The 13,368-nt window shown below is 41.1% G+C and overlaps 1 protein-coding gene across 7 annotated transcripts in view; it reads left to right on the top strand.

The window, feature by feature from the left end:
* Positions 1–13,368, top strand: part of HECTD4 (HECT domain E3 ubiquitin protein ligase 4) — a 195,166-nt gene that overhangs the window by 146,773 nt on the left and 35,025 nt on the right. For all 7 annotated transcript variants that reach the window (XM_082353642.1, XM_082353640.1, XM_082353641.1 and 4 more), the window contains 3 exons: positions 6,052–6,189; positions 8,088–8,224; positions 9,770–9,930. In XM_082353642.1, coding sequence (XP_082209768.1) covers positions 6,052–6,189; positions 8,088–8,224; positions 9,770–9,930 — 436 coding nt within the window. The remainder of the gene's footprint in view (positions 1–6,051; positions 6,190–8,087; positions 8,225–9,769; positions 9,931–13,368) is intronic.

Below are 13,368 nucleotides of genomic sequence, written 5' to 3'. Positions count from 1 at the left end.
GCCACACATCCTATGACATGGTGTAATTGCTTTCTGCTCTTATCAGAGCCCTCTTTTAGCTGCTGACCCAAACCAGGACAGATAATTAATATTCTTCTTTTTTCTTCTGTCCTAAGGGTTTCAGGCAGCGGGAGCAACATTAGGAAGATCCTCGAGTGGGAGTCAGCTTGGGTGGTTGAGGGAACGGCAGCCAGGCCAAGCCAGTGTCTCTGAAGAGGAGAGGGTTGGGGGGGAGCAGCAGGAAGGAGATGAGAGGAAGCAGGGAGAAGTGGCAGCCTCGGCAAGGACTTTGGATTTTATTCTGTGTAAAATGGGGAGCCTTTGGGAGGTTTTAAACAAAGGAGCAACGTGATCTGCTGTAGTAGATCCTGCAGATAGAGAATTCGTTCCTCTCGTTCACTCTCAACATCTGAAAGAAAATGCCCTTTCAGACTTCAGAATAGACCTCATCTTGTTTTCAGATGACTCTCCCTTAATCAGTGTGATGCCTTGAAGCACCAGTGCGGGTCAGTGGCTTTCAGAGTTAGGAGGCTTTGTTTCAGTTGTATTTATTCAGTCAGCGGTTCATCCACTTACTTGTTCACACATGCAACACGTGCCTCCCAGGGTCAAGCCCTTTGCTAGGGATTAAGGACTGTCCTGCGAGCAAGACACAGATGCTTCCTTCTCCCAGAGCTCACATGCTAGTGGGAAATAGGTAATGAAATGACGCACTACGTTGTGGGAAGGGCTGTGCGGTTGGTCAGGAGACCAATGTGTGTATAACTGGGGTGCCCAGTCTAGCTTGGCCCCTCTCACAACATAGTATTGAAGCCGAGACCTGGGGCTAATTCAGCAAAAGCAGTGCTGCGTTTAGAAACAGGAGGCACTAGCTGTTGAGGGAGACTGGTACTTCTTACTGCTCCGGGAGAGTAGGAAAGGGGGAAAGAGTCTTTACAGTATAAGGATGGAAAGCTCTTGTATATGATCATGGGTTACTGTGCCTTTATTTTCACATAAGTTCTACTTAACTCAGGATGTCTCTTTCTTTTACCATTTGGTCCCAGAGCCATCCTGAATGTCTGTGGCCAAGTGTGCCTTCTCCTTCTCTGCTCGCAGTTTGGAGGAGGGAAAATGTGGACAGCACAGCAGGAAATTTGATTATCCAAAGGTGGCTGCCAGACCAGAGCCAGACCGATGACTCCTGGCCTCCTGAGTCACCCAGAAATACCTCTGGCCCCTGACACAGTTGCCAAGGCGTCTTCTCGGGACCCGTCCACGTGGCCATGGCAGATCATCTGAACTATGTTAAATTAAACATAAAACATTTACCTTTCAAATACAGGCTCCTTAAATATAACCGGGGCAAAGGCTGAAAGGAGAACAGGGAGATGGCTCTGGTGCTCAAAGGACCACCTCTGTGAGGGTGGGTCAGCCTCCTGTTGTCAGGACCCCAAGAAGGGCAATGAAACCATCTCGGTGCTGTGCGTGCTTTAATTTCACATTCTCCCCATATTCCCAGATTCCTGCTTAGTAGACAGCAGAGTATTTTTTTCTCCTATCCCCATTCCTCTGGAAAATGTTGCAAAAGACTATTTTTCCATAATCTTCTGATATCAGGCCACAGTTCTTTTTTTTTTTTTTTTCAATCTTTTGAAAACTTTTTATTATGTGAAATTTTTTTTGATTGCTCAATATTTTTATTAAAAAAAATTTTTTTTAACATCTTTATTGGAGTATAATTGCTTTACAATGGTGTGTTAGTTTCTGCTGTATAACAAAGTGAATCAGCTATACGTATACATATATCCCCATATCTCCTCCTTCTTGCGTTTCCCTCCCACCCTCCCTATCCCACCCCTCTAGGTGGTCACAAAGCACCAAGCTGATCTCCCTGTGCTATGTGGCTGCTTCCCACTAGCTATCTATTTTACATTTGGTAGTGTATATATGTCCATGCCACTCTCTCACTTCATCCCAGCTTACTCTTCCCCCTCCCGGTGTCCTCAAGTCCATTCTCTACGTCTGTGTCTTTATTCCTGTCCTGCCGCTAGCTTCTTCAGAACCTTTTTTTTTTTTTTTAGATTCCATATATATGTGTTAGCATACGGTATATGTTTTTCTCTTTCTGACTTCACTCTGTATGACGGACTCTAGGTCCATCCAGCTCACTATAAATAACTCAATTTCGTTTCTTTTTATGGCTGAGTGATATTCCATTGTATATATGTGCCACATCTTCTTTATCCATTCATCTGTTGATGGACACTTAGGTTGCTTCCATGTCCTGGCTAGGTTGCTTACATGACTCTTTTTGAATTATGGTTTTCTCAGGGTATATGCCCAGTAGTGGGATTGCTGGGTCGTATGGTAGTTCTATTTTTAGTTTTTTAAGAAACCTCCATACTGTTCTCCATAGTGGCTGTATCAATTTACATTCACACCAACAGTGCAAGAGGGTTCCCTTTTCTCCACACCCTCTCCAGCATTTATTGTTTCTAGATTTTTTGATGATGGCCATTCTGACTGGTGTAAGGTGATACCTCATTGTAGTTTTGATTTGCATTTCTCTAATGATTAGTGATGTTGAGCATTCTTTCATGTGTTTGTTGGCAATCTGTATATCTTCTTTGGAGAAATGTCTGTTTAGGTCTTCTGCCCATTTTTGGATTGCATTATTTGTTTTTTTGATATGGAGCTGCATGAGCTGCTTGTAAATTTTGGAGATTAATCCTTTGTCAGTTGCTTCATTTGCAAAAATTTTCTCCTATTCTGAGGGTTGTCTTTTAGTCTTGTTTATGATTTCCTTTGCTGTGCAAAAGCTATTAAGTTTCATTAGGTCCCATTTGTTTATTTTTGTTTTTATTTCCATTTCTCTAGGAGGTGGGTCAAAAAGGATCTTGCTGTGATTTATGTCATAGAGTGTCCTGCCTATGTTTTCCTCTAAGAGTTTGATAGTGTCTGGCCTTACATTTAGGTCTTTAATCCATTTTGAGTTTATTTTTGTGTATGGTGTTTGGGAGTGTTCTAATTTCATTCTTTTACATGTAGCTGTCCAGTTTTCCCAGCACCACTTATTGAAGAGGCTGTCTTTTCTCCATTGTATATTCTTGCCTCCTTTATCAAAAATAAGGTGACCATATGTGTGTGGGTTTATCTCTGGGCTTTCTATCCTGTTCCATTGATCTATATTTCTGTTTTTGTGTCAGTACCATATTGTCTTGATTACTGTAGCTTTGTAGTATAGTCTGAAGTCAGGGAGCCTGATTCCTCCAGCTCCGTTTTTCTTTCTCAAGATTGCTTTGGCTATTCGGAGTCTTTTGTGTTTCCATACAAACTGTGAAATTTTTTGTTCTAGTTCTGTGAAAAATGCCATTGATAGTTTGATAAGGATTGCATTGAATCTGTAGATTGCTTTGGGTAGTATAGTCATTTTCACAATATTGATTCTTCCAATCCAAGAACATGGTATATCTCTCCATCCGTTGGTATCATCTTTAATTTCTTTCATCAGTGTCTTATAGTTTTCTGCATACAGGTCTTTTGTCTCCTTAGGTAGGTTTATTCCTAGGTATTTTATTCTTTTTGTTGCAGTGGTAAATGTGTTTCCTTAATTTCTCTTTCAGATTTTTCATCATTAGTGTATAGGAATGCAAGAGATTTCTGTGCCTTAATTTTGTATCCTGCTACTTTACTAAATTCATTGATTAGCTCTAGTAGTTTTCTGGTGGCATCTTTAGGATTGTCTATGTATAGTATCATGTCATCTGCAAACAGTGACAGCTTTACTTCTTCTTTTCCGATTTGGATTCCTTTTATTTCTTTTTCTTCTCTGATTGCTGTGGCTAAAACTTCCAAAACTATGTTGAATAATAGTGGTGAGAGTGGGCAACCTTGTCTTGTTCCTGATCTTAGTGGAAATGGTTTCAGTTTTTCACCATTGAGGACGATGTTGGCTGTGGGTTTGTCATGTATGGCCTTTATTATGTTGAGGTAAATTCCCTCTATGCCTACTTTCTGGAGGGTTTTTATCATAAATGGGTGTTAAATTTTGTTGAAAGCTTTCTCTGCATCTATTGAGATGATCATATGGTTTTTCTTCTTCAATTTGTTAATATGGTGTATCACATTGATTGATTTGCGTATACTGAAGAATCCTTGCATTCCTGGGATAAACCCCACTTGATCATGGTGTATGATCCTTTTAATGTGCTGTTGGATTCTGTCTGCTAGTATTTTGTTGAGGATTTTTGCATCTATGTTCATCAGTGATATTGGCCTGTAGTTTTCTTTCTTTGTGACATCTTTGTCTGGTTTTGGTATCAGGGTGATGGTGGCCTCGTAGAATGAGTTGGGGAGTGTTCCTCCCTTTGCAATATTTTGGAAGAGTTTGAGAAAGATAGGTGTTAGCTCTTCTCTAAATGTTTGATAGAATTCACCTGTGAAGCCATCTGGTCCTGGGCTTTTGTTTGTTGGAAGATTTTTAATCACAGTCTCAATTTCAGTGCTTGTGATTGGTCTGTTTATATTTTCTCTTTAAAATACACACAATAGTAGAAGAAATTATGTAATGAATCTGCATTACCCATCACCCGACTTCAGGCAATTTTCAACGTATTGCCAAATTCATTTTACTGCACCTCATACCCTCTACCTTTTGCTGATTATTTTTTACAACTTTATTTAGATACAATTTGTATGCTATAAAATTCACCCATTTTAAGTGTGGAGTTCAATGAGTTATAGTAAATTAACAAGTCATGCATCATCACAGTACAGTTTTTGAGCATTTCCATCAGCCCAGCAAGCTTCTCCAGTGTCAGTTTGATGTCAGTACCTGCTCTTACCCCCAGTCCCAGTGCTTTTTCTGGATATTTCATATAAATTGTCCTATGATATGTAGTCTTTTGTGTCTGTCTTCTTTTACTTAGCGTATATTTCACTAATGCTGTATTATGTACCAATATTCTGTTCCTGTCTATTATTGTTATTATTATTTGGCCGAACTGCGCAGCTTATGGGATCTTAGTTCCCTAACCAGGGATCAAACCGAGGCCCCGGCAGTGAAAGCGCCAAGTCCTAACCCTTGGACAGCCAGGGAACTCCCCGTTCCTATCTATTATGAAGTAGTGTTGCTTCGTATGCATGAACCACATTTTGCCATCAGGCCACATTTCTTGTTATTCTCTCTGACACTTCTTTCTCTACGCATCCTCCTCTAAGGGCAGCTCCCTTCTTAACTGTGCTCAGAAAATTGCTATGCCTTTTCATTACAGCAAGGCCAGCAAAGAAAGGAGCAGTAGATGAGTGTGATAGAGATAAGCCCTGTTTAAAAGCAGATGCTGTCAACGGGTGTTTTTTACCCACAGCTTCTCAAGCGGTGTGTGGGGGGCAGCAGTGGCAGCCACCCCTCTGTCCTCCCCACAGTGCTATTTTCTTCAGGGCCTTGGACATTTATTTACTTGGTTTATTAATTAATTGTGGCTGTTGCTATTGAATATAATGATGTCTTCTCCCTCTGAGAAGGAAGGACAGAGCAAATTCCAGTACTGGATAGAAGAAGTTGATGAAGCTCTGTGTCTCTCTTAAATAAGCAACATGTGTTCATTGTAACAACAATCAAACACAGTACAAAAATGCATAAACTAAGAAAAAAACACTACCCTCACTTTCTTCTTCCTCTCTAGTTGTCCTATAGTTTGTTCTCTTGACTTAACCGAAATGAAATGACTACATAATAACGTACCATCGTTTTTAACCGTTCTCTATCAATGAATACTTTCATTATTTCCGTTTTTTGTTGCTGTTATATTTCCCAGCAGTGCTGCAGGGACTGTTCTTATACCTTTACACAGTCGTGCTTGTATTTCTGTGGGAGAGATTTGAGAGATGCCTAGAAGTAGGGCATTGAGTATTTTAAACTTGACTGACACTGCATAATTACCATTCCCAAAAGGCTACATACTCCCACAAATTCCCCTTATCTCTTCATTTTAGGTATGGGTCAGTGTCATGATTGGACTGAAGATTGTGTGCTCTTCGGAGAGTTACCAGTTCTGTTATATTTTTTAGGCATGGTGGATATTGCCCGGCAGACGGTTGAATTCCTCTACGAGGAGAATGGTGGCATCCCAAGAGACCTTTATCTCCCCACCATCGAAGACATTAAGGACGAAGCAAACAAGTTCACAATTGATAAAGTTCGAAAAGGTTTTGCTTCCCCCGCTTCCTTCACCTATGAAACGTCCTCTGAAATGAGAAATTGCGTTTTCCCAAGCATGAGTTTGAGCCAGGCAGCTGCTGGCTCTTCTAGGGTGACTCTCCTCACTCTGGGTGATGTGAGCTCTTCCAGGCTCTCCCATGTGAGGCCCTAGGCTTCCTGGTGGGGCACAAGTAGAAGCTGTCTGGCCTCTGGGGGCCTCTTCCGCATTCCCAGAACCACTCACATGAGCAGGGTGAGATAAGGCACTTGAGAAGTGGAGCGTGGGTGGAGGATTGCAGATAGGCCTCTCGGGCTTAGTCCTGGCTGCCCAGCTAATAAACTATGAATATGTGGTTGTACTGTGCTTTTTAGAATTTTATACAATGTATTTATTCATTTGATTAAAAATCTATTGCATATCTTGAGGAAATGAAAATATAGAAAAGCACAAAAAGGAAATAAAACAACTCATTATTAGACCTTCACAAACATCATGGGCAGGGGCAGGCATATATATTTTCTTTTTTTTTTTTTTAATGAAGCTCTCTAGGAGTTAAGCCAGCATTTTATTTATTTATTTATTTTTGGCTGTGTTGGGTCTTCGTTTCTGTGCGAGGGCTTTCTCCAGTTGCGGCAAGTGGGGCCACTCTTCATCGTGGTGCGCGGGCCTTTCACCGTCGCGGCCTCTCTTGTTGCGGGGCACAGGCTCCAGACGCGCAGGCTCAGTAGTTGTGGCTCACGGACCTAGTTGCTCCGCGGCATATGGGATCCTCCCAGACCAGGACGTGAACCCGCGTCCCCTGCATTGGCAGGCAGACTCTCAACCACTGCACCACCAGGGAAGCCCCTAGTTTTCTTTTTTAATTCCTCTTTTTTTGAGAGAGAGAATTCACATACCATAAAATTCACCCTTTTAAAGTATACATTTCAGCGGTTTTCATATATTCACAAAGTTGTGCAACCACCAAACCATTGCCTCTAATTCCAGAACATTTTCATCCCCCAAAAGGAATTCTGTACCCTCCCCACTCCCCATTCCTCCTTCCTACTAGCCCCTGGCAACCATTGATCTACTTTCTGCCTCTATAGATTTGCCTAGTCTGGATGTTTCGTAAAAATGGACTCATGCAGCATGCAGTCTTTTGTGTCTGGCCTCCTTCACGTGGCATAATTTTTCAAGATTCATCCCTGTTGTAGCTCATATTGTTACTTCCTTTTTATGGCAAAAATAATATTCCATTGTATGGATAGTACCCCATTTTGTTTATCCATTTGTCAATTGATGGACACTTGGGTTCCTTCTACCTTTTGGCTATTATGAATCATGCTGCTATGAACATTTGTGTACAGGTTTTTGTGTGGACATGTTTCCATTCCTCTTGGGTACATATGTAGGAGTGGAATTGCTGGGTCATATGGTAACTTTATGTCTCACTTTTTGAGGAACTGCCAGGTGGTTTTCCAAAGTGCCCCATTTTACATTCCCGTCAGCACATATGAGGGTTCCAATTTCTCTACATCCTGGCCAGCACTTCCTATTGCCTGTTTTTTGATTATAGCCATCCTAATGGATGTGAAGTGGTATCTCATTGTGGCTTTGACTTGCATTTCTCTAATAACTAATGATGTTGAACAACTTTTCATGCATATCTTTTCTCTTTAGAAAAATGTTTATTCACATTTTCTGCCCATTTTTTAATAGGCTTGTCTTTTTATTGTTGAATTGCCCGAGTTCTTACAATACTTTGTTTTATTATCTTCCGGACTGAGCTGTGTTCCTTTTGGGTTATAACTAAACTGAGGGTATTGGTAAATGCCGTAGAGTTATTTTAGACCCTAAAATATAGGGTCCCAAAATAATAATGGTACTTGCTCCTGAAAAAACTTCTCCCTCTACCCTCCTCAGGTCTCACGGTAGTAACCCGCTCTCCAGACAGCAATAACGTAGCCAGCAGTACTGTTGGAACTGCCCTGCCAAAATTTGCCATCCGAGGGATGCTGAAAACCTTTGGGCTTCATGGAGTTGTCTTAGATGTTGATTCAGTGAGTGAACAGTCTTTTATATACACTGAGACTTTCATGCCCAGACTCCAAATACCTTAAAAAGTGATTATACAGGTAGATTATTCTTCAAATTAGGGATAAAGAAACCAGGCTGAGTGCTGTCATGCCAGATGAGTTGCCTGAGATTTTCTCATGGGCCCAGATCAGCGCTGATTGTAGAACATAAGCTCTTAACTCTCAGTGCTGTCAGCGCCTTCAGACCATGCTGCCACTGCCGTTTTTTTCCGTCAACCATGTTCAGACTGCCCCTACCTTATATCTTCCAAGTTCCAAGGGAAATTTCTCCTGTTGGCCTTGATGAAAGGATGATCTGTCATTGTCATGATTGTTATACAGACTCAAAGAAATAGTTTTGTGATTTTGATCATGTCATCTTACTGGTTCTCGCAGCCTCAGTTTCCCCGTCTGTAAAATGACTGTATTAAACTAGATCAGTTGTTTTCTTCTCAGCTTTGCAGAGCCCTCTCATGGGGCTCAGCAAGGATTAAGGTGGGGTGGGGTGGCAGGGGGGAAGGAATAGAAGAGAGTAAGGGCCAAGCCTAAGCTTTCTTTTGGAAACAGAGGCCTTGAAGGCTGTGACTACATGATCCTTAGGTTACATATACATGCTTGCATTTCTGTTTCCCGTGCAGGAAAAACTGATGAAATAATACACAGATCAAGCCTAAGAGTCTCAGATATAGAAGTATCTATCGCCACATAAATAAGCTTTGGTATCTGTCTGTCTACGGATACAGATAATGTTAGGTATCACTAATACTTTGAAATTGAAAATTTAACATCTTCAACTGACTCCATTTTACCAGAGTATAATTTAAATCATTACATTTTTAAGAGAGGCTGTTGGCTGGTGATTTACTAAGGTGAACTTTCAAGTAGAAAATTCCATTAGTAATATTGTTAATTTCCCACTGCCTTCTGAGACAAGCTCTGATTCTGGTTATCAGAAAGTATGTAACTGACAGTATTTTTCAGCAATGGAAATGTGTGAAAGGAAAACTAGAAAAATAGAAATTTTGTTAAAGTCATAATTCTGTTATGTCTCAAGTGGTTTGATTCCCTTTGTTTTAATAGTAGTCCCTAAATAAAGATTACATTGCTATTTGAATCCAGAATGCATATTCATGAGCTTACATTTTTATTTTCCTAGCAATAAAATAGAGCTATCAGACAGATTCCCTGCTTTTACAAAATTATTAACATAAAAACAATGAACATAAATTTTACCTGGCAACAATGCATGTTGAACTGTTACTGAAATATAGCACTCTTCTCTTTAAATTTCTAACTCATGATTACATTGAAGTTCTTTAATTTATTGTACCAATTAAAATTTTCCAACTGGTATGAAAAAACCAAATACACTATCCAGATATCTTTGAACTTTTAGCCTCAATCAGTGACATGAAACTAGTATTTACTGCTATAAAAGTTGGGTCTTACATGTATACATATGTATTTTAAAACTTGGGGAAAAAAGTCAGTGCTCAAAGAACAAATAGACATTTCCTTTTTCTATTGTAGGTAAATGAATTGGTGCAGGTAGAAACGTACCTCCGAAGCGAAGGTGTGCTGGTCCGATACTGGTATCCTATTGATATGTTGGAAAGGCCCCCAGCAGGCTACCGAAGGACTGCCACCAATGGGCTGGTCACTCTGGACAATACCAACCTTCAAATTCACAGGTAAGGGAATGCCCTGGCAGTCCAGTGGTTAGGACTCCGAGTTCTCGCTGCCGAGGGCCTGGGTTCAGTCCCTGGTTGGGGAACTAAAATCCCACAGGCCACGTGGCATGGCCAGAAATTTTTAAAAAATAAATTCACAGGTAAAATTGAGCCCTTCTTTCTAGCGGGTCACAGAAATCCACTTACTCTGTTTTATCACATGTGCCATTCATCGTTGACAAAGAAGGCTTTTCTTTCAAAGCTAAGAGAGAGACAGAGGCAGCTAGTAAAGATAACAGCGAATTGCAAGAGTTAGGAAGAAAAGTTGCAGGATCCAATATCACCTGACCTATGCCATGGATACTCTGCCATAAGTTGGGGGTATTGAGGGGTGTCTGGAGATTTGAAGAGCGTGGAAAAGTTCTAAAGTGTAAACCAAGTCAAGAAGAGACAACTAAGAGGAGTCCAGGCACTGTGTGAGCAGCCAGCTCATTTCTGTTAAACTAACAAGGTATTCCTTGAGTGCTCCTTTGTGCCCAGCACTTTGCGGGGGTCTCTGAGGGGACCGGTGCCTGCCCTCCGTGGGTTGAATCCTAAAGATCTGGCAAAATTCCTTCACATGCACCTGTAAATTCCTTCTTTCAGTCATAAAAATTCTTGCAACAGTTCAGAAGAAAATATAATGATAAATGGAGCTCTTTGATAAAACTTCCCCATAAACTATTTTTCATACTGTTCACCCAATAGCATTGTAACTTCTCATTATATTGTCAATTATGAAGCAACTTGAGTGTATCTCCAACTTAGACCTCTCCCTGGAACACCAGATGGACGTATCCAACTGCCTCCTTGCCATCTCCACTCAGATATTTCATTGCCCCATTTGGGTGGTCTTAAGTTCAACTTGACAATCAAATTCACAAGACCCAAATAGGCTATACTTGGCACTAGCTTCACCTAGAAAGATCCAGGATGGGAAGCATGGCGTGCCACAGGGAAGTGTCGTGCATACATTTCAGCAGGAGTCGTAGTCATCCACACAGAAGTTCAACGGCTATTCTCTGACCCCACCCACCCACCCAGTGACAACCCAGGTGTGAGGGGTAGACTCCACGTCGCCGTGTTCGCATGATGGCTGAGCAGCCCCACGTCCCAAATAGAAGCCGGTATCTTGTAACAACTCCACAGGCATAGCTTCTAGGGATTTCGGCAAGAGGCATGCCCAGTTCGTAAGAGTCACCATTTTCTGGAAAGCCCGAAACTGTAGCTTCCCACCAAGAGCACTCTTTCTTCAGTCCTCCCAGTGCAGCTTGCCAATCGGGGGTTGTTTTGACCGTAAGCAACATGCCTGGTAATATTGCTGATATTCGGGAGTTCCCTGGTGACCTAGCGGTTAGGATTCCCAGCTTTCACTGCCATGGCCCAGGTTCAGTCCCTGGTCAGGGAATTGAGATCCTGTAAGCCGCACAGTGCGGCCAAAAAAAAAAAAATACACACACACACACACACACACACACACACACATATATATGGCTAATACTACTTTTGTCAGGTTTTTAGAACTGAGCGAAAAACAAGTTAGCCGAAGTCAGTTCTTACGTGGACAAGGCTCTGGTTTTGTTGACCCTTTACTCACAGATAATCTAATAGGTGCCTAAAATGTCTCATGTGAGGTGGAATTCGGGCCTTCTCCTCCACCGGTCTTTCCACATCTGTGAGGGGTGCCCAAGTCACCCTTTGTCCTCACTGCCTCACGTAACCAATCGGCAGGTCCCATTGACTTTTCCTCCAAAGTACATCCCAGGCTGCTTCTCTCCATCTCCGCTTCCACCACACTGGTCTAGGCCTCAGCTCTCCCTTCTCCCCACAGCAGCCGAGTGATCTTTTAGAAACACAGATCAGATCATTCATCTCTCTCCTCTAATTCAAACCTTCCCATGGCGTTCCACTTCCCATGGAGTGGAATTCAAACCCTTAACCTGGCTCACGAAACCCTCCCCGAGCCTCAGAGTCTGTCTGCTTCTCCCTGCGTACTCTCCTTCTGCAGTTTCTCTCACACACCAAGCTTGTTTCCTCCTCGGTGTCTCTGTGTATGCTGTTCCCTCTGCCTGCAATGCTTTGCCCAGAACTTTGCATGGCTGTCTCATTCTTTTTTTTTTTTTTTTTTTGAGAATGATGTTTGCTGTGGGTTTGTCATATATGGCCTTTATTATGTTGAGGTAGGTTCCCTCTACGCCCACTTTCTGGAGAGTTTTTATCATAAATGGGTGTTGAATTTTGTCAAAAGCTTTTTCTGCATCTATTGAGATGATCATATGGTTTTTATTCTTCAATTTGTTAATATGGTGTATCACATTGATTGATTTGCGTATACTGAAGAATCCTTGCATCCCTGGGATAAATCCCACTCGATCGTGGTGTATGATCCTTTTAATGTGTTGTTGGATTCTGTTTGCTAGTATTTTGTTGAGGATTTTTGCATCTATATTCATCAGTGATATTGGTCTGTAATTTTCTTTTTTTGTAGTGTCTTTGTCTGGTTTTGGTATCAGGGTGATGGTGGCCTCATAGAATGAGTTTGGGAGTGTTCCTTCCTCTGCAATTTTTTGGAAGAGTTTGAGAAGGATAGGTGTTAGCTCTTCTCTAAATGTTTGATAGAATTCACCTGTGAAGCCATCTGGTCCTGGACTTTTGTTTGTTGGAAGATTTTTAATCACAGTTTCAATTTCATTACTTGTGATTGGTCTGTTCATATTTTCTGTTTCTTCCTGGTTCAGTCTTGGAAGGTTATACCTTTCTAAAAATTTGTCCATTTCTTCCAGGTTGTCCATTTTATTGGCATAAAGTTGCTTGTAGTAGTCTCTTAGGATGCTTTGTATTTCTGCGGTGTCTGTTGTAACTTCTCCTTTTTCATTTCTGATTTTATTGATTTGAGTCCTCTCCCTCTTTTTCTTGGTGAGCCTGGCTAATGGCTTATCAATTTTGTTTATCTTCTCAAAGAACCAACTTTTAGTTTTATTGATCTTTGCTATTGTTTATCTTTGTTTCTATTTCATTTATTTCTGCTCTGATCTTTATGATTTCTTTCCTTCTGCTAACTTTGGGTTTTGTTTGTTCTTCTTTCTCTAGTTTCTTTAGGTGTAAGGTTAGATTGTTTACTTGAGATTTTTCTTGTTTCTTTAGGTAGGCTTGTATAACTATAAACTTCCCTCTTAGAACTGCTTTCGCTGCATCCCATAGGTTTTGGGTCATCGTGTTTTCATTGTCATTTGTCTCTAGGTATTTTTTTATTTCCTCTTTGATTTCTTCAGTGATCTCTTGGTTATTTAGTAACGTATTGTTAAGCCTCCATGTGTTTGTCTTTTTTACATTTTTTGCCCTGTAATTCATTTCTAATCTCATAGCGTTGTGGTCAGAAAAGATGCTTGATATGATTTCAATTTTCTTAAATTTACTGAG

This window comes from Balaenoptera borealis (assembly GCF_965194805.1).
Source record: "Balaenoptera borealis genome assembly, chromosome: 14".
Lineage (NCBI taxonomy): Eukaryota > Metazoa > Chordata > Mammalia > Artiodactyla > Balaenopteridae > Balaenoptera > Balaenoptera borealis.
Note: the sequence above shows the minus strand (reverse complement) of the source record. Positions and strands in the feature narration are given on the sequence as shown.